The 21,147-nt window shown below is 38.8% G+C and overlaps 4 protein-coding genes and 1 long non-coding RNA gene across 5 annotated transcripts; 3 read left to right on the top strand and 2 right to left on the bottom strand.

The window, feature by feature from the left end:
- Nucleotides 1-260: 260 nt before the first annotated feature.
- Nucleotides 261-2,111, bottom strand: LOC134658172 (actin-related protein 8). The gene has a single exon (XM_063513780.1). The coding sequence runs from the start codon at nucleotides 1,974-1,976 to the stop codon at nucleotides 288-290; it is 1,689 nt and encodes a 562-aa protein (XP_063369850.1). The 5' UTR covers nucleotides 1,977-2,111; the 3' UTR covers nucleotides 261-287.
- A 562-nt stretch (nucleotides 2,112-2,673) lies between these two features.
- LOC134658098 (syntaxin-16) lies at nucleotides 2,674-6,357 on the top strand. Its single transcript, XM_063513705.1, has 4 exons — nucleotides 2,674-2,863; nucleotides 3,529-3,659; nucleotides 3,884-4,056; nucleotides 5,681-6,357. Exons 1-4 carry the CDS (start codon nucleotides 2,783-2,785, stop codon nucleotides 6,316-6,318), a joined length of 1,023 nt encoding a protein of 340 aa, XP_063369775.1. The 5' UTR covers nucleotides 2,674-2,782; the 3' UTR covers nucleotides 6,319-6,357.
- Nucleotides 6,358-10,827: 4,470 nt separating this feature from the next.
- On the bottom strand, nucleotides 10,828-11,991 carry LOC134657792 (ubiquitin-conjugating enzyme E2 C). Its single transcript, XM_063513339.1, has 2 exons — nucleotides 11,744-11,991; nucleotides 10,828-11,662 (listed from the first exon to the last, which is right to left on the bottom strand). The coding sequence occupies exons 1-2, from the start codon at nucleotides 11,842-11,844 to the stop codon at nucleotides 11,233-11,235; spliced, it is 531 nt and encodes a 176-aa protein (XP_063369409.1). The 5' UTR covers nucleotides 11,845-11,991; the 3' UTR covers nucleotides 10,828-11,232.
- Nucleotides 11,992-12,383: 392 nt separating this feature from the next.
- Nucleotides 12,384-16,676, top strand: LOC134657980 (uncharacterized). The gene is made up of 3 exons (XR_010097659.1): nucleotides 12,384-12,407; nucleotides 15,662-15,767; nucleotides 16,553-16,676. It is a non-coding gene; the product is annotated as an uncharacterized LOC134657980 (long non-coding RNA).
- Nucleotides 13,927-14,745, top strand: LOC134658075 (splicing regulator SDE2). The gene has a single exon (XM_063513675.1). It carries the CDS (start codon nucleotides 14,008-14,010, stop codon nucleotides 14,731-14,733), a length of 726 nt encoding a protein of 241 aa, XP_063369745.1. The 5' UTR covers nucleotides 13,927-14,007; the 3' UTR covers nucleotides 14,734-14,745.
- Nucleotides 16,677-21,147: the final 4,471 nt, after the last annotated feature.

Raw genomic sequence — 21,147 nt, 5'->3', positions numbered from 1 at the left:
CGTTTTGTTAGAGGCCTGAGTGGACGCTCGGAGCGGAGCGTTCGGCGGGGCGTGCAGCGTGGCGTCGGGCTCACAAGTGATTTGACCAGCGTGCACTAAGGCCGCTCCTATACGCTTGCATTTGTTTAACATGCACGCCGCACGCCCCGCCCCGCTGCACGCCCAACTCGAGCGTCCACTCGGGCCTTACACTTAGAGAGTTCTGTACCTAGTACTATTATTTATTCTGTTAGGGACATAAGAAAACAACAGGATAATCCTTTTTATATAAGTATTTATATCTGAGGCTACCAAATAAACGGTGCTCTTTCTCTCAGTATCCTTAAACCAAACTTATTCCACTCCGTCTGATTAATCCACAGCTCCATGGCAGACTCCAAACATGACATAACTGCGGCACCTTTCCATACTGTACTCGCAGGATCTATATCTTTCGGTGATGTCACAATTTCTAGCTGTTCAGTCTTGTAAGCGTAAGGTATTTGTAATGCTAGTCTATTCTGCAACCACATGGATAATCCGTGAATTTTAACACCTCCACCAACTATTAGAATACTGCTGTACATTTTACGTTTCAATTCCTCGCTGCTAGCTCGGTCTATACTTTGCAATATAGCTGCGTCTAAAGCTAAAACTTGACCGGGAGCTAAGACGGCATCTCCGGGACCAACTTCTAAAGTATCTACCACAATATCTTCATCGGGGTTCGTTGCTAGCTGACTTTCGTTAACAGCTTCGAACTGCTGACTCTCATTCGCACTGGGGTCAGCTGTTTCCCTCTTTCTGCCAGTCTCCCTTAAAAATTCAGCGTCAAACGGATCTTCCGGGTCACTAGGCTGTCGGTTCTGTATTTTAGTGGCTTTCAAGCCTGTTATCTTAAGCAGGTCCGTGTAAAACATTGATAAAGGAGATATGATGCATTCGTCCCCAACTTGCAGTGTATATTTATTGACAATATCTCCTGGATGATCAACTAGAAATGATTTTTCTAACGGACCACAGACATCTAAGTTTACATGACAGAAGTTCTCATACAAATTCCTCATTAGAACGACGTCTCTTGGTATATTTTCGTTCCAATCCTTATAAGGGAATGCACTTTTATGAAACATCCAAGATAACGCTTGGCATATATCACCAGCCCCATAATCCATCCGCAGTCTTGTGGTTTTATGAGAAATACCATCTTCGACACAGGATATGGCAGTTTTTTGGTCACCGATGTCAACTACACATGCTGATCCGATTCCCGCCCCGAAAGTTGCACCAACACTTTCTTGAACCAAAAAGCAGTGACCGAATCCCAAATCTTTCAATAACAGAGACATTAGGTATTTCAAATGGCTCCTAGAATATAAATCGGGTATTAAAAGTACACATCGGTACTTTACGAGTTCTATTAAAGGTATCCCGAGCTTGTGTTCTATTATGGAACTCCAAATGATGTATAAATCATTGAGTACGGAGGATATTGAGCCTCCAACTTCAGAGTGTATGTTAAAATCTCCTCTTCTATACGGGAAATGTATGTTGAAAGGTAAATCTGGGTCTATATCTAACACTAGGTCGCCGACGACGATGTCACACTCCACTTGGGCCCAAGGTTCTCCGTCACTGACTGTTTCCGGTAGAGATCTACGATTAAAAGCCGCGATTTGCTGTGGAGGTGTAGCGTATCGCCGCGCCCCGTTGGACTGCATGCAAGACTGCAACGTATGCGATATTTGTAGGCGGCATTCTTCTAGTTCCTCAATCAATTCTTTCGTTTTCGGCACGCTTGGCGGTACGAAAGGATCGCGATAGATTTTGCCTCCGGGTCGACGTTTTCTCGCGATGCAGTGGAGTTGCTTCACTGGTAGGAGGTCGGAGGCTCGCCCGATGCGGACATAGAGGGATCCGGGGTGGATTACGATGATCCTGTTGGATGGAAATTGGTGGAACTGCTCTGGGCCGGGGTCGTGCGATGGCATACTCATTTTGAAATAAAGTTAGGCTGTTCGTTAATTGAACATACGCTGTAATAACTTTAAAGGAATACGAATACCACTTTGCATTGAAATTCTTCTTAAAATCAATCTGCTTGTCGAACGAATAAACAATTCTATTGACTATTCTAAGTATTCTAACCTAAAATTATATCTGTCAATCGAGCGTTTAGTGTTTTTTTTTTGCTATTAGTGCAGCAATATTTTTAAAGTTTTCTGATGAAAGTTTTACTAAACCACATATTTTAGTAAATAGTATTATAGTTTTTTATATACTCAAGTACTTCTACACAATATAGTTATTGTTTATCCTCTACTTAAATTCTTCAAAAGAAATTGTATAAAACTATATCAAACTTTGTAAACACCATTGTATAGTGACAGATGACAATATACAGATCTATTTTTCTATCAGTTTTTCACTTTTTAGTATGTTGGTCCAAATAGTAAATGTTAAAATTTCTATCACATGGTCTTAGTAGTTGTGGTTATTCTATTTTACAAAGTCTTATTTTTAATTTAAACCATAAGTTTATAGAGTATTATAAAAATAATATGAATGACAAATAAAAATGCACCAAAGCTCTCATAAAATCCTTATAAATAAATATAAAATAACATGAGTTTAATAGTCCAATTAGGATCGACAAAGTTGAGGTACAAAATTAAAATACAACTGCCCGCTGTCAAATAAAACCCATTCACCAAAATGTCAGCACCGATCTGTGTCAGACATAAAGTGAAATAAACGAATAATTCCTATTTATTAGCGAATATAGTAGTGAATTATTATTAAAATGGTGTCGCGAAGTCTCACCGAAGTCTTCGTGCTAATGCGCAACAATGCTATCCACAGTCGACAATTGTTTTCGGAACAGGTACATATTTTATTGATTAAAATGACGATTAAGTAAGCTCTATTTACAATAACTCGGTCAAATGCAAGATCTAAGTAGTGTTAGAATGTTTCTGAAGGTGATAAAGTAAGTAGGACCTTAATTTAATGTCTAGATGTTTGTTACAATGACTTAGTAAGCAAAGTTATACCTAGTTATATGATGTAGCTGTAGCTTGCATCATCTCCTATCAGCAGTTTACTTGTTTATTACTGGTTTGCGTATACACCATTTAAAGCTATGTATACTGAAAAGTGGAAAACAAAGGTAAACAGTTTCTTATTTTCTTATTTTTTTATTTTACTATTTGATGTGATCTGTTTTTTAACCATTGCTTCTGCTAAGTGAAAAGAAGCTTAACACATTCAGTGCCGAAAACCCGACCCAACTATCGGGTATTTTATGATTTCGTTCCCAGGCCGGACCACTCAATAGTCGGGATCATGGTACTACACCTTTATATGAAGAAATTTTTGTGCAATGAGTGTGTTAACCATTGCTTCTGCTAAGTGAAAAAAGCTAAATTGAAGTTATTAATTTATGTAAACGATCACTACCTTCCAGATATCATTTGGACAAAATTAGCCAGTAGAAGTCAAGAAAAATAAAGATGAAAACAATTAGTAAATGAATGTTATAATTTACAGAATGAGTCAGAACGGGTCAGGCTCATGCGGAGCAGCTCTAATGACATGGAGGCGGGGCTGGAGATACGGTCAGAGACCACACCACCGCCCTGGACAGACGCCTTAGAGGAGGCCCATTATATTATCACTAGGTTCGTACATTATATTTATTGTAAATGGACTAGTCTAGTTTGAAGGCCGTCTGAGGGGGATTTGAAATGAAAAATAAAGCGATTGTTTTTTTAATAATATTATTTTTAAAGGGTTTTTAAAGTTTTTGTCCGGATTCGGCGAATTTATTAATAGAGATGGCAGCCCTATTCTGATGCCATACCTTAACTTAAGGGATAAAAATCATAATTCCGTATAACTTCAGGCTAAGAACAAAACTATCGGAACTGCAATCCTGTCACTCGCGCCAGATCCGAAGACCGGCGTTAGATGACACGGGGGAACAGGAACACATAGGCAGACTCACCACGGAGATCGGCCGGCACTTTACACACGCCTACACACATCTTACAGCTATCAAGGCTCAAGTCAGACATGGTATGTACATTCTATTGACTGTCAGATCCGAGCTAGAGTGTTAGACACGGGAGAACAGACAGACAGACTCACCATGGAGATCGACCGGCACTTCACACACATCTTACGGCTATCAAGGCTCAAGTCAGACATGGTATGTACATTCTATTGACTGTCAGATCCGAGCTAGAGTGTTAGACACGGGAGAACAGACAGACAGACTCACCATGGAGATCGACCGGCACTTCACACACATCTTACGGCTATCAAGGCTCAAGTCAGACATGGTATGTACATTCTATTGACTGTCAGATCCGAGCTAGAGTGTTAGACACGGGAGAACAGACAGACAGACTCACCATGGAGATCGACCGGCACTTCACACACATCTTACGGCTATCAAGGCTCAAGTCAGACATGGTATGTACATTCTATTGACTGTCAGATCCGAGCTAGAGTGTTAGACACGGGAGAACAGACAGACAGACTCACCATGGAGATCGACCGGCACTTCACACACATCTTACGGCTATCAAGGCTCAAGTCAGACATGGTACGTACATTCTATTGACTGTTAGATCCGAGCTAGAGTATTAGACACGGGAGAACAGGCAGACAGACTCACCAACGGAGATCGGCCGGCATTTCACACACGCCTACACTCATCTTACGGCTATCAAGGCTCAAGTCAGACATGGTATGTACATTCTATTGACTGTCAGATCCGAGCTACAGTGTTAGACACGGGAGAACAGACAGACTCACAATGGACTCATCAAGGCTCAAGTCAGACATGGTATGTACCTAATATTATATGTATTCAATTCTGCGGAAAAGAAAGGAAAGATTGGCCTAGTCATTACTTAAACTTGCCAACACCTACCTATGTGTTGTGTACAGTATAGTTTGTTTTTTTTAGCATTAGAAAAAAGTAAACAATCTTGACGTGTCTTATTATTGAAAAACACTTTTGAAAAATAAGTCACGGCAAATATATAACAATTATGAATCATACTCGTATACGAGTATTTACATTCTAAAGGGGCCCACTAATTAACAGTCCGCCGGACGGTATCGGCCTGTCAGTTGTTCGGAGCTGTCAAAATTTTGTTCTAACTGACAGACCGAAACCGTCCGGCGGACTGTTAATCAGTGGGCCCCTTAATGCTTTCATAAGTAATAGTTACTGATTTTTAAAATAATTTTTCAATTAAAAGACACCCCAAGATTGCTTACTTTCTTTCTAATGCTAAAAAACCCGCCAAGTGCGAGTCGGACTCGCAAAACAAACAAAAAAACGGTCACCCATCCAAGTGCTGACCCCGCCCGACGTTGCTTAACTTCGGTCAAAAATCACGTTTGTTGTATGGGAGCCCCACATAAATCTTATTTTATTCTGTTTTTAGTATTTGTTGTTATAGCGGCAACAGAAATACATCATTTGTAAAAATTTCAACTGTCTAGCTATCACGGTTCGTGAGATACAGCCTGGTGACAGACGGACGGACGGACAGCGGAGTCTTAGTAATAGGGTCCCGTTTTTACCCTTTGGGTACCCGTTTTTAGGGTTCCGTCTAAAAAACGAACTATAGGTACTCTAAGGTTGAATAATTTAATGAATTAAAATATTCCAAATTCTTTTCAGGTAACAAAACGGAGCAAAAACTAGCAACCAACGTAGTATTAGCACTAGTAACCACACTCCAAGAGCTAAGTGTCACATTCCGGACCGCCCAGTCCAACTACTTAAAATCCCTAACTTCCAGAGAAGAACGATCAAACGCCTACTTTGACCTACCCAACTTCGAAGAACTAAGTCTTGAAGACGACAACCTACTACCAGATCTGACGAGCAACCAAACGGACTTACTTTTCTCACTACCCAGCACTTCGGGTACGCAGAAAAATAATTTCATGGATGATTATGAGCAGCCGAATGATTTTGAAAAGCCTTCGCTTAACCAAAAACAGTTGTTACTAATGCAGGAAGAAAATACTAGAATGGTAGCCGAGAGAGAACAGGAGGTGAATAAAATTGTTCGGTCTATAGTCGATTTGAATGAGATTTTCAAAGATTTAGGTCAAATGGTACATGAACAGGGAACTATTTTAGATAGGATTGATTATAATATTGAAGTTACTCAAGTGCAAGTGCAGGAAGGTTATAAGCAGTTGCAAAAGGCGGAGCGGTATCAGCGGAAGAATAGGAAAATGCATTGTATATTAGTTTTAGCGGTGGTGATTATAATTTTGGTGGTGTTGTTGATTATTGTTAAGAGTTAGTTGTTGTTTTAATTTTGTTGTTGGGAGTGCTTTTTACATTATTTATTACAAGCTTTTATTTAACTTCACCTGTCCCATTGTCTGTCTGTCTGTCGGTCTGTAACCAAGTCTTGCAAGTTAAATTTGATCCACTTCCCGGTTTCCGATTGAGCTGAAATTTTGCATGCGTATAAATCGGATGACAATGCAATATTATTATGACATAGAGCTGATCTGATGATGGAGACAGGAGGTGGCCATAGGAGCTCTGTGATGAAACAACGCAACCTAATTGTGTTAGGGGTTTTTAGAATTGTCTCGGTGAGTATTAGTTGTCTGTCGTAAGAAAAGTACAGTCAGCGATAAAAGCTTGTACCAAAAATGAAATTTTTGCCAAAAACTTATTATGTTATACAAGCTTTTATTTAACTTGTAATGTTTGTATGTTCAGCTCAAATCTTGCAAGCTGACTTAGACCCACTTTCCATTTTAATAACAAAACTCCCGTGAGACACAGACATTAAATATATTAAAAACGGGTCACTCACGTATTTTAAGTCGAAAACGCTCGACATGTTTCACTCAGTACCGAGTAGTGTCATCAGGAGCTTGCGTTGACGCCACTTTCCATTATTCGATTGAGCTGGAACTTCACATACATATGTAAGTTGGGTGATTATGCAATATTATGGTACCATCGAGCTGATCTGATGATGGAGACAGGAGGTGGCCATAGGAACTCTGTGGTGAAACAGCACAACATAACTGTGTTTGGGTTTGTTAGAATTGTCTCTATGAGTATTAGTTGCCTGTTAAATGAAAAGTACAGTCAGCGATAAAACCTTGTATCAAAAATGAAATCTTTGACAAAAAGTTATTACCAGCTATTGTTACAAATTGTCTTTCAAAGTTAGTATAAATAAATCATTAATTATTCCACTTTATTGTGCAAGTCAATAATTAAATTACTTTGTCAAAATATTCATGATAAACATAATTCATGTAAAAAGTACTCACATAGATTTGTTTTTAAAGTTTATAGGCACTGACAAATTCAAGGTTCAACATTGCCTTATATTACGTAGTTAAATTCTAAATAAATATTTAAATATACCCTAACCAACACTTTTTGTTTGTTTGTAATATTTTATTAATTTCTCGTCCATTATCTTTGAAATTACATTAGAGTGTACACATTTAAAATAATACGCAGATAAGTATATATTTTGACCTTGAGACCTTGTTGATCGGAGTAATTTAAGTAGATAGGCTTAGCACTTGAGTTATTTAAATTTTAACAAAATCATTCCTATTTAAGTATCCTTTTAAATTGTTAATATGTTTTTATTTTTAACCCTGTAGGTATTTTATTAAGGTTTCATCCCAACCTGACTGTAAATGTTTAATAGTTATAATTGGGTTGGAAAGATACCTTCAATTTAACTTTTGGTGTCAACTATCTATTTTAATCAAAAATTTATTTCTGCAAAATTATCGTGTATTAAATCTCGCACGTGACTTCTAGTCTTTACTTAAGCTGTCATGTATTTAATTGATATACTAATTACTTATAAAATTTAATTTTCTTGCCAAAAAATACCATAATAAGGAACCCAAGTAAAAAAAAAAATTATGCGATACGTGATTTTGCGTTTTTCTGTAAAGGCCCCAGTACACAATGGGCCATCGCCGGCCACTCCAAGGGACGCATTTATGCGTTAGAGGGAGCAAGTGATATTGCTATCTCATTCTACCGCATGGCGACGGCCCATTGTGTACTGGGGCCTTAAGGCAGACCAAGCTGACTGTAGGGACAATGACAAAGTGTGGGAATGTCGTTTAAACGTACAATTTCTATGTAAATATAACGTAGGTAATGACACTTACACACTGTGCGTGCCGGGGTCATGTACGAAATTCTTCGTGCTTGGGGTCCTTACTTTAGTTACGGTAATATTTGGCGGCAAGACCCAAAAATGCATTTAAGTTTTGTATTATTTTTTTGTAGATGGTCAAGCAAATTTTGTCAGTAGAAAAGGCGGCAAATTTGAAAACAGTAGGCGCGAAGGGATATCGTCCCATTTCGCGCCTTCTAAATTTGCTTGATCATCTGTAGCTGGTCAACCAAATCTTGTCAGTAGAAAAAGGCGCGAAATTCAAGGATTCTATGGGACGATATCCCTTCGCGCCTACATTTTTCAAATTTGCCGCCTTTTTCTACTGTCAAGATCTGGTTGACTAAGTATATATTAAACTATTTTTATAGATATCGCCTAAATATTCGTATAGTTTTAAATTTTATGGTGAAGGTGAAAATAACGAATAGGTTTTATTTTTGCCATATTTTCACCAGTGAGATAAAAAGATACTTAATTTATAAAAATAATCGAGTCAAAGATGTTTCTAAATGATTCTATTCTAGCCGAAAATATTCTGGGATGTGGTGATTGTATAAGTGTGCCAATGTGTGTGAATCTGTGAATATATTATAATATTGTAAAATGTTCAATTTATGTCTTTATTTTATTTATTGTCACAAATTACAAAAAAATATATAGATATAGATACTGTAAAGTAAAACCTTGTCATAGTAAACAAAATGAAGTCAGTAATATGTTGTATGTGTATGCGTTTAGGATTCTTAGGGCTACACCATTCATTAACCCGGGGTTAACCGGTTAAACTTCGAGTTACCAGTACAATTTGACACTGGGTTAACGGGTTAGCCGTAAAGCGCCATCTAATTTAGCTGTCAAAAGTCTTTGCTAAAACTAAACTTCCTGTAGGTATAGTCACCTGCAATAATATGTTACTCTCCAAAGGCCGCATAAATATGTGACACGCTCTTATGGCTTTACAAATAAGATCGTGTCAGATATTTTTGCGGCCTTTGTTGTGTAACATAATATTGCAGGTGACTGTACCTAATTATTTCTGTATTTTGTCTGCGTTCGAATATGGAAAACCTTAAACTTGTATGTTGTTTGTAAATAGCTGTACATATATGTTGCGATTTGTTCATTTATTTATATTAAGTGACATAAAAATGAAAATATATGAAATTGATAACATGATAACAAATACCTACTCTTATTTCATACTATTTTAATACTACCACAAATGCTAATTAAATGAAAGAAATTAACAACTAACTACCTACTAAAAGTGAATATATACCTACCTAAAACACAGATAATATAATAGTTCTTAGTGGGCAATTGTGGGCCCGAACCCGAACTATCACTAGTTTATTGTCAATAGTGAAAAAGTACCTACATATATTTATTCACTAAAATTTACAAAACTTACCCACAACAATATTTTAATCAACATTGGCTTACCCACATACCTACGTACTTGGGAGTGCCATATAGCATAGAGCGTCAATAGTGTTGAGTCGAATTGAAGTTACACCACAGAATAAATAATAGTACTAAGTACAGAAGACTCACTCTCTAACAAAACGCGTCTGTTAGGATCAGCACAGATATGACCGCTAGGTGGCGACAGCGCCACGCGCGGCTTATGGCTTTCCCCAAAATTGGGGCCGAACGGATGTACTTTTAGCTACCTGTAGCAAAGCGACGAAATCGCGGAGTGAGACACGCCTGGTTACACTCATTTTAAAACACCATGCTTAAATTACAAGAAACTTGGTATGAACATTTTAAACATATAGGTACTAGTTTCCATTGCTTAAAATTGTTATAGGTGCAGAGAAAATAGAATGTGTAGTTTTTTAGGGTTCCGTAGCCAAATGGCAAAAAACGGAACCCTTATAGATTCGTCATGTCTGTCTGTCTGTCCGTCCGTATGTCACAGCCACTTTTCTCCGAAACTATAAGAACTATACTGTTGAAACTTGGTACGTAGATGTATTCTGTAAACCGCATTAAGATTTTCACACAAAAATAGAAAAAAAACAATAAATTTTTGGGGTTCCCCATACTTCGAACTGAAACTCAAAATTTTTTTTTTCATCAAACCCATACGTGTGGGGTATCTATGGATAGGTCTTCAAAAATGATATTGAGGTTTCTAATATCATTTTTTTCTAAACTGAATAGTTTGCGCGAGAGACACTTCCAAAGTGGTAAAATGTGTGTCCCCCCCCTGTAACTTCTAAAATAAGAGAATGATAAAACTAAAAAAAATATATGATGTACATTACCATGTAAACTTCCACCGAAAATTGGTTTGAACGAGATCTAGTAAGTAGTTTTTTTTTATACGTCATAAATCGCCTAAATACGGAACCCTTCATGGGCGAGTCCGACTCGCACTTGGCCGCTTTTTTTACAAAACTAATTTCTCTATCCTCTTGGCTTGGGGTTCAAACATGGTGCAGTCCTAATGTTCACCTAATACTAGTCATGAAAGGATTGAAAGAATGACCTAATTTTCTTTTTATAATTTTTTCTAAGAGTTAGATAAGTATCTGGAATTTTTTAAGATGTCTAATGATAATATCATACTATGAACAACTCTGTAGTATTATTTGGACAGCTAGGAATAAAGAAAAAGCAAATAGTGAATTGCACTAAAGAATTATATTTGTCAATGATCTTTCAATATACATTTAATTAATTCTTCGGAATAAAACCACAATTGAAGAGACGGGCTTATTGACAAAAATAAATAATGTTAGCTACACAATTAGAGAAGTTAAAGATAATTACTATTTAAAGAAAGTTACTCGCGTCATATAACAGTTTACAAAATAAAAAGAATAACTTGATGAAAACTAAAACATAAGGAATGCTATAGAAACAGCCCCGGTCAGAAAACTTATACGAGATTTTTGTTAACAACTTATAGAAAATAATCACAAACAGAAAAACTTAAAACAAAAGCTCCCGTCAACTCCATTCGGCATACGCACAAACATTCACAACACAAAATACAACGCAAATCAAACCGTGATCATTAAATAAACTAAGAGTCTTTGTGTTTACTATAGAAATCGTCTAAATGTTTCTTATAGGCGGGCTGGTTGGGCCAGAGGAATGATGCTTGCTGGTTCAGAGGACTCTGCGTGTTGGGCTCCGCTAACAAGCTCTGGATGGACAGTAATATCGTGCGAACATCGTACAAAGCCGTCCACTTGTCTTTTAAAATATCTAAACATATTAACCCACAAGTATCCACGTTCGGGTGGAAGCACGGCGTCACGAACTTCACCACGGGAGGCGCGTACGGGTACGAATTAGGGAACTCCAGAGACAACTTGTACTTGTGTCCCGCGTAAACGGTTTCCAGGGGTCCGTTAATCGTACCGATCCATTTAAACAGGTTCTCGCTTTCTGGGAACGCGGATATTCCCTTGTCCGCGCAGCGCATCAGCTCCATCAACTCTTTCTGCAATCTGAAACACGGAAAACCACTCGTTCGTGACCAAAGCCTTGGGAGAAAACAGAAAATCGAACGCTTTGTTTCCAAAACTTACCGTTTGCTTACTGCGTGATTGTCCTTCAGTTTTATTGTATCCTCATTCTGTTTAGCCGGATTTGACGATGAAGCGTAGTGTGGATTGATATTTTGAGCCATAATAACACGAGCAACAAAATCAGGTGTCTCCAATTTTCTGTTATAAAAGGCGACAGGCGACTTCCTGTTAATTTGAAAAAGCTCCAATCAAATTGCTCATTTGACAGGAGACTGTAATGGCGTCAATCAACGTAACAAATTTTTGGCGCCATCTATGGTATCTTTGGGACTTCATGGTAAAGCAGTTTCAACGTTAATTGTTATTTTGTTGTTATTTTACTAGATAACGCGTTATGCAATGTAGGATTACATAAATTACATTTTATATGTAATAATGTATTCGTTGTTCGTTGCCAAGTAATCATGTCAAATACCTAATTAAGCATAAATAAAGTTTCGATTACATCCAAGATTGGATTTGTTCGGGCCTTTCTTTTTGCACAATTACTTTGTGCTTTCACTTTCTTCCGACTATTAGATGTTCATTGAAGCGTGAAAAAAGAGAGCAGGGTTCTTATTATTTAACAAAAAACGGTTGTCTATTTAAGACCTTCCAATCATTGTAGAGTTCAGTAACAATAAAGATTTCGTCGTAGGTAGCTAACTCCACAATAATTATGGAAGTGAGTATTTTGTAAATAATGTTCATATATTTATTTTCAGTTATCCGGTTTAATATTTAGTATTCGTGCTTTTGAAACTCATTGACGCAAAAAGCGGCCAAGTGCGAGTCGGACTCGCCCATGAAGGGTTCCGTATTTAGGGGATGTATGACGTATTAAAAAAAAACTACTTACTAGATCTTGTTCAAACCAATTTTCGGTGGAAGTTTGCATGGTAATGTACATCATATATTTTTTTTAGTTTTATCATTCTCTTATTTTAGAAGTTACAGGGGGGGGGGGGGACACACATTTTACCACTTTGGAAGTGTCTCTCGCGCAAACTATTCAGTTTAGAAAAAAATGATATTAGAAACCTCAATATCATTTTTGAAGACCTATCCATAGATACCCCACACGTATGGGTTTGATGAAAAAAATTTTTTTGAGTTTCAGTTCTATGGGGAACCCCCAAAAAAAAATTTTTTTTCTATTTTTGTGTGAAAATCTTAATGCGGTTCACAGAATACATCTACTTACCAAGTTTCAACAGTATTAGTGATGGGTAGGACATCAATTTAAAATGAGTTTGTATGAGTACCTCATTTTCTAAAATGAGGTGTTACAATGTCTTACTTCAAATGAGGTGAGGTACTAGCATATTTTCAGCGTCGACTATTCCATTAATTCCAACGGCGACAAAAATATTTAATGTATATACATATTTATGTATTCATAACTTCCTTTATAAATAAATAAATAGTAACATTTAATTGGAGTGCAATTCTGGAGGTTAAGAATAGAACTTTTAGGAGAAAGATAATTTTAGAATCAAGTAAAATGAATAGAGGAGTGAAGTAAGACATTTTTGCGGTACGAAGTACTGCGACAAATTAACAAAATGAGTGGTACAAATGAGGTGCCTCACGAGTGAGCGACTCAACACTAAACAGTATAGTTCTTATAGTTTCGGAAAAAAGTGGCTGTGACATACGGACGGACAGACGGACAGACAGACAGACAGACAGACATGACGAATCTATAAGGGTTCCGTTTTTTGCCATTTGGCTACGGAACCCTAAAAAGGACAATGTCGCCGTTATCGTTATTTTTTAGTTATTTTGTTATATGGTACGGTATGCTGGATCTGGCAATACTGTTTTAAAAAATATGCATAAAGTGGAGTCCAAACGAGACAATTTTTCGCCAATCTGATGAAATTGTCCGATCGAATGAGGCCGTGCGGACGCAAACGCCAATTTGATTCCCCGATCAAATCAGCAGGTGCGGACACAAAAATGCCAATTTTCGAAGTTAGTATCTATGGAATGCAAATTGGTGATTAAATTGTGGAGGCTAGATGAGATTGGGGCCAACTATTTTCCTAATCAAATCGGTCGATTTGCCCAGCTCGTCTGGATACGATTTATTGTCATTCATTCATTCAACTATGGATTTTTCCTTCAACCAATTCTATGTCAAAATGACAATATGATTTATTCTTTGTGTTTGCACAAGAGCTACGTTGTGTTTTTCGATTCTCATTTCGTTTTGTACACATTTTCTAAATATCACCAATAAGTTTAATTAAAAGTAGTCATTAAATAATTGTTTCATCAAAATGCCGTGCCAGATTTACTTCGAGGACACCGTCGTAACGGATATGAACAATGTCCACGATGTGGCGTCATTGAAGTGCAATATTTCTCAAAAATATGATATTCCAAGTGAAGATCTATTCGTGACTATCAATGGAAAGGCTGCTTCAAGTGATTCCACATTAGAAAACATTGATAATGTGGTCAGAGTCTTCACAAAACTCGTCGGAGGCAAAGGTGGTTTTGGGTCAATGTTACGTGCTATCGGGGCCCAAATTGAGAAAACCACAAATCGTGAAGCTTGCCGCGATCTATCAGGGCGTCGTTTGAGAGATATTAACGAAGAAAAACGTCTCAGGAAGTGGTTGGAAGGGCAGGATGAGAGAGAAAAAGAAGCGGCCGAGAGAAAGCAAAAGAAATTAGAACGTCTTATAGCCGAGCCTAAGATTGACGTGAATTTGCATCCTAGCTACGAACGCGAGCGTCAGGAGCTGCCGGAGCGTGTAAGCGCGGCTTTAGATGCTGGCTGGCAAGCGGCAGGGTCATCAAATGAGACTGGCCAGAAAAGAAAGCTTGTAGAAGAAAAAACTAAGGCCAAAAAGAAGAAGCTATGGATAGACGCGGAGTTGTCAGACTGTTCTTCGTTAAGTGAAGACGAGGAAGAAGAGGAAAGGAAAAGCCCGGTGCAGACTGTGTCTACGGACAGTGGGAATGAGTCGGACAAGGTCTCGGAAAGCAGTAAAGTGTAGATTTAACTGTGTATGAGTATAGTCTATTTTTTATTCGGTAGACTGAAATGACAGTTCATAGTATGAACATAAAATGTCATTTCATACTATGAAATGTCATTTTAGTCTACCGAATAAAAAAATGGACTTTAGTGGCGTGTCAAAATACTCATGAAGGATTTGCTATACTAAAAGTACTCATCTAGCTGAAAATTAGGCATGCTGGTGGGAATTGAGTTCTAAAGACACTGCCACTGTTGTATATTGATATTTGTAACATTTAATTAAGTTGATACATATTTAAGATTGTGGTTATTGGACTGCTTGTAAAGTTAATGATTCCCTTTAAATAAATTAGTATTAAGTGAAGAGCCTTGTTTCATTTCACTAATTTTCTCGTCATAGGTAAGATGTGTGCCTACTGTCACAGAATAAATAATAGTACTACGTACTACAGAAGACTCACTCTCTAACAAAACCCGTCTGTTACGATCAGCACAGATATGGCTGCTAGGTGGCGACAGTGCCACGCACGGCTTATGGCTAGCCACCAAAATTGGTGTGGAACGGATGTACTTTTAGCTACCTGTAGCAAAGCGACGAAATCGCGGTGTGAGCCACGCCTGCTACTGTCCAGTGGCGCACTCATTAGAGGGACAATGTTTCTAATAAACCAATTGATTTCTGTGTAATTCAGTTTCATGTAGTCATATTGATTCCCAAACTTACTGTTAGAATTCACCCACCATTCTGACTGACAGAAAAAGAACATAAGATGTACCTTACTTTAAGTATGGGGAGGTACAATTTAAGGTGGTACTAAACAGTATAAATTAGGTACAAACATTTGGTATGTTCCTTTATTTAGTTACACTCGCCATCCTGACTCTCACCGCCATCTAGTGACCAGTAGCAGAATTTTAAGTCAACTATTTCATTGTTATTGCAGAAACGCTTATGTATTTTATTATTGCTGTCCCTGGTCGTCCTCTCCGCTGCGAGACCACAGGAGTTTGATGAAGATGAGGACCATAGCCAAGCTGAAGAGAAAAAAGGTAAAATAAACATTATTGTAGTATTTTTTTAATGCCCTGGATGTCGCCGTTTAAGCCAAATCTCATAGCCATAGAGAAATATAGTAAGACAAGAGTGTTCACTCCATACATCAGTTCAGACTATTAATTTCAGTGTCTACATCTAGAATCGAGTAGCGGAACTATCAGTACTGCTACTTGACAATAGATGTAGCACCGACCGGAAAGTCTTATCTCAACAGCGTAAGACTTTCCGGTCGGTACTACATCTATTCTCAAGTACTGTAATTACTATTATTATCAACAATGTACCAATATTAATTTAGTATCTATTATACCACACAATTTATACCTCAATCCGAAGACAATGCCACTTAAATATTCTTAGTTTATAAATCTCAGTGGGAATTGTCCCAGGATGTAGGTTGCACCTATTAATGTATAAACCTATGTCCTATTTTTGTATTATCTGCCTATGTCTGTTTTTTTCCCCAATAAAGAAAATAAAATAAAATAAAATAAAGTAGCAGTACTGATAGTTCCGCTACTCGATGCTAGATGCTAATAGTCTTTTTGGTAGGTACTAAAACTGATGTATGGAGTGAGCACTCTATGTATTTTTTTCTCTATGTCATAGCTAAATGAAAAGGGGGCAAGCAATGATGGCGCCATCTACGCAAACCTTTGACAGTTGCCAACCCCATTAATCTCCCTTGGAGACTATTTCCGGGCAGTTCCACTTCGATTTCGTTTCCTTTTTGTATTTCCGGTATAATTATTTACTAATTTAATTAATTTTTCAACAGATGACGTAGCTCGAGTACAAATAAAGGTTTACAGAGGACCCACCAAGCACGACGGATACGCACCATGGGGCTTTTGGGTCAAGCAGCCTTCCGACGATTAGCGCTAGATGGCGCTACTAGTTAGTACGTGTGGTACGTGAATCGTGAAGTGGAGTCCAGACACAATTTTGACTGACGAGACAATTTTTCGCCAATCTGATGCAATTGTCCGATGGAATCAGGCCGTGCGGACGAAAACGCCAATTTGATTCCCCGGTCAAATCAGCGGGTGCGGACACAAAAATGCCAATTTTCGTAGTTAGTATCTATGGAATGCAAATTGGTGATTTTAAATTTGTGTACGCGTGGACGGTAGATGAGATTGGCGCCAATTATTTTCCTGATCAAGTCGGTCGATTTGCCCAGCTCTGGACTCTACTTGAACCATAACTACCATAAACATTTTTTATGATAGGTAATTAATTATAGACGTACATTTGTATGACTAGTATAATTAAGTTAAATTAAAGGAAACATAAGATCTGGATCATAAGATGGATCTTGTTGTCTAAATAAATAAACATTTATTATTATTATTATTATATAAGTATCAATAGATTAGATTATAGTTTAGTTTAGTGAAACCTCGATTTAATTTTAGTTTCTGCTTGGTTGTATAGATGGCGCTGTTTCAGTTTGTGCTGTATTTTGTAAAAACCAAAGATATCGTTGAATTGTTTTGTTGTTGAATAAAGATTGATTGTTTTCCTCATTTTTTGTTTATTAATACCTAAATAGATTTTCTCGGTATTTTTTTAGAGATATTTACTGACTCTCTTATAGCGCCTGTAGTTTTTGTATGAGCAATTACGTCGAAGCGCAAACGCGTGCTCCGTGATCCCGTTATATAGGTACATACTTACACATGAAAATAATAGCAATGTACCCTCATACATGACATACAAACAAATCATTCTGTATTTACTAGCCTCAGGCACAGAATAAGTAATAGTATTATCATACAGAACGGCCACGCACCGCCCCGCCCCGCCCCGACGCGCATTACCTCGCCCCGCGACTGGCTGCCGTACTTCTAGCGTCCTCTCAGTAAAGCGACTTACCCACACATACACAATGACGCGTACTGTACAGACGTGTAGCGCACACATATAAACGCAAATGATTTTTGATGTATGGCGTGTCCGCCCTGGAGGCCGATTTCTGAATTTCGACCACTCGATTTCGTGTATTTCGTTCAGTAATATCTCCACTAGGTACTAGGCATATAAAGTCTATTTTTTAATTCGGTAGACTGAAATGACAGTTCATAGTATGAACATAAAATGTCATTTCATACTATCAACTGTCATTTCAGTCTACCGAATTAAAAAATAGACTTTAAATTCTACTAATAGAATTGAAAACGAGTGGTCGATACCACTCGATTCAAAATTTCTATCACTCGTATTTCAAAAATTAGCATTTCACCGTTTTCCACCGATTTTCGAGAGACGAAATCGAGCGATCGAAATTCAAAAATCGCTCCCCTGTGCCTCAGTAGTCAGCTAAATACAGTGCCGGATTAAGATATTTTGGTGCCCTAAGCATTTCTAGACCATGGTGCCCCCTCTCCCTAGGGTCATAAAGATTACATTGAATTTTCTTGGTAAATTGAGTGACGCGGTCATTTTCAATCCGTCACATCATTTTATCACGGAAATTGACAGTGCTGCAGCAGTAACTTTGCAACAGGAATGCTGCTGCAGTCGTCATCCGAATGTCACCCCTCTCAAAGTTGGCTGCACTCATAGTATAAAACAAAATAGCTTCCCATTGTCTGTCTGTCCCTATGTATGCTTTAGATATGAGCGCCGCGCCGGCGCGCCGCCGCCGCCGACAAAATTTTCGCGCCGCCGCCGCCGACGCTGCTCTATCGGCGTGGCATCGGCGTGACCTTGGTAGTTACTACTACTTTCAGAATCAGATAATATATTTTTAATCGAGTTTAGATCATTAACGGCGCCACTTCGAATAGTTTATAGGCATTCAAAAGGTATTTTAGGCCCATATAATTCAAAAATATCGAAGGCAAATGCAAACTTATCTGTCTAGTAACCGCGCTACTAGTCTTGGGGAAACGAAATTATTTAATATCAATTTTAACATCAATATGCTTGTAATAAACATACTGATTTCCTTCCATTTTTATTGTGGAACGTTCCACATTACAATTTATAGATTGTATATATACACTAGACATGTCAATCACAATGAACAAATTTACTGTGATCAACTCTGGCTCACGTGAGACTCGAACCGACATCTTTGGATTACCGATCCAATGCATAACTAATTTTGCCAGCTAACCATCCGTCATTTACCGCGAATTTAACCATTGCAAGCATGGTTAAACGCACAAAACATATTAAAGAGGTTAGAACGGCTATCGCGCGCAGTTAGTATCGGAACCGGTGTCGCCGCTCGTTCCTCTCCACATTTCCACATTTCTCGCGCAACGGTAGTAAAAACTTGTGTCTGGTGAATGGATACGCCTCCTTTAGACAGATTTGATGTCTGGCTTCTTAATCTGAACGTTATTGTGGCGCAAAAGGCATGTTTACGTTTTTCGGTCAGCGCGGGCGAGAACTAGCATGCGAGCGTTTGCTCATAACCGGCGGCGACACGTACCCTACTCGCATCGCCATTCTACTTGTTCTGTGGTTAAACGTCTTTAAAAGGTATAAAATTGGGTTAATTTTGAGATATTAAGCGGTTCCACGTCCAAATGTCCGGCCGTTGGCTTCGCACGGAAGGGCGTCGGAATCGGGTCTCAATTAAACTTGGCCACTGTTGAAATTTCAAGCTTTGCTCTCTCGCAGCTTAATCTTTGGCCTTGCATCGCTCGCATGGAATTAAGCCGCTATCTGAACCTGCAAGTTCTTGGCCCTGTTTGGAGCTCAACTTTCGGTCTGTTTTAAAACGCTTGAGCATTGGTCCTTATCCGATCTTAGCTCCATTTCAGCTCGGCCTTTGGCGTCGCACGAATGCGCCCGCAGGAAAGCTCCAGATCTTTAACACTATGGCTTCAGTTTTTATCGGCCTGCACCGTCGCTCTGCTCTCTTGCAGCTCGGCCTCGCACAGAAGCGCGCCGCAATCGGCGCTCCAGGCGTTCAGCCGTCAGCCAAGCTTACACTTGGCGTTCGATTCTTAGCTGTATGCTTACCTGCAGCTCATCCTCTGGCCTCGCATTGGGAGGCGTCGAAATAAAGTCTTCAGTGTTACATGGAGCTCGGCGTAGGGCCTCACTTTTTGACATAAATCGGTTTTGTTGGGTCGATATTGGTTAATGACGGAGCTCGTTTTTTTTTGGACTGTCGACAAGACGTTTCCCTGATACAGTCAATCGGCAATTTTTAACTTAGCACAAAAGATAAAGGCCGAGGCCTAAGATCTTCCGGCCAAAGCCTCGCCATGATTAAGACCGCCTCTGATGCCGCGCGATACCGCTTATCCACAGTTTATACGATATCAATTTTTTTCGTACCATTATTCAATAAATTATCCTTGAAAATAAAAAAATGCATTTATTTCATAACTTTCTTACAGCAAAAACATGTTTTTTCGGTAAAATTTTGGTTTGAATTCTTTTTTCATTAATCGAAGGTGTTTCAAGGCCACGCCGCCGATTCGCCGCCGCCGCCGACCAATTTTGACCGGCGCGCCGCCGCCGGCTATATGCCTATCGGCGCTCATATCTAGTATGCTTAGATCTTTAAAACTACGCAACGGATTTTGATGTAGGGAGACAAGAGGAAGGTTTATGTAGATATATTTGTTAACTCGTGCGAATCCGGGCGGGCGGGTCGCTAGTAACCTTTAAAATGATATTGAAAACGCGAGCGTAGCGAGCGCGAAATTTTTTCGATAGAAAAAACGCAATTCGATAGACAATTGTACATTTTTACTGGATGAGGCCTAAGGCCTAGCACCGCATAAGGCTGGACGTCCCGAGCGTCCGACCACGGTACGTTATCATACTTACAATCAATGACGAAGTGTGAGCAAGGCAGAAAGCCAAGCTACTAGAGAGGAAAGCTTGGATTTGGATCAGGTGTGAGGTGGAAGGCCTCGCATAAGACATAACGCCGAACTGCAAAAGAGTGGCTTGAAAACGAATCTATAATCTATCTAATCACGACTCTCCTTCCTAGTGCTCGCTCTTTGGAATCACTCGAAAGCGCAACTTGATAGGATGCTTTTAGTTTTCGGCTTTCGCGGGGCCCCTTATAACACTTTGACAATTAGGTCGCAGGATCCCGGCTATGCACCAACTCGGCCAGGCCGACAAATCTGGCGTGCAAGAGAGCAAAATTCGCTTTATAATCGGTAATCTATGTCGAAAAATTCGGCTGGCCGCAAGCCCGACAGCAAGATTTTTTGGCCATGAGCTTGAGGGCCTCCGTGTATGATCAAATCAAATGCCTACGATGAAGACGTTCTTACGTGCTCTCACTCTCTTACTCCTACGACCCTTCGTTATTAGATGGGTAGGTACTTCGACACGTACAAAAAGTTTCATAAAGATAAAAGATAAAGATAAAAGATAAAAGATATT

Source organism: Cydia amplana, chromosome 21 (genome assembly GCF_948474715.1).
Source record: "Cydia amplana chromosome 21, ilCydAmpl1.1, whole genome shotgun sequence".
NCBI classification, from domain to species: domain Eukaryota; kingdom Metazoa; phylum Arthropoda; class Insecta; order Lepidoptera; family Tortricidae; genus Cydia; species Cydia amplana.
The sequence above is the reverse complement of the archived record's forward strand: the minus strand, read 5'-3'. Positions and strand labels throughout refer to the sequence as shown.

Excerpts from the sequence above, each read along its gene's own strand:
- LOC134658098 (XM_063513705.1), top strand. The coding sequence starts at position 2,783 with ATGGTGTCGCGAAGTCTCACCGAAGTCTTCGTGCTAATGCGCAACAAT. Across the intron at positions 2,864-3,528 it reads GACAATTGTTTTCGGAACAG|AATGAGTCAGAACGGGTCAG; the intron begins GTACATATTTTA and ends TATAATTTACAG. Across the intron at positions 4,057-5,680 it reads CAAGGCTCAAGTCAGACATG|GTAACAAAACGGAGCAAAAA; the intron begins GTATGTACATTC and ends AATTCTTTTCAG.
- LOC134658075 (XM_063513675.1), top strand. The coding sequence starts at position 14,008 with ATGCCGTGCCAGATTTACTTCGAGGACACCGTCGTAACGGATATGAAC.
- LOC134657792 (XM_063513339.1), bottom strand. The coding sequence starts at position 11,844 with ATGGCTCAAAATATCAATCCACACTACGCTTCATCGTCAAATCCGGCT. Across the intron at positions 11,663-11,743 it reads AATCACGCAGTAAGCAAACG|ATTGCAGAAAGAGTTGATGG; the intron begins GTAAGTTTTGGA and ends TCCGTGTTTCAG.
- LOC134658172 (XM_063513780.1), bottom strand. The coding sequence starts at position 1,976 with ATGAGTATGCCATCGCACGACCCCGGCCCAGAGCAGTTCCACCAATTT.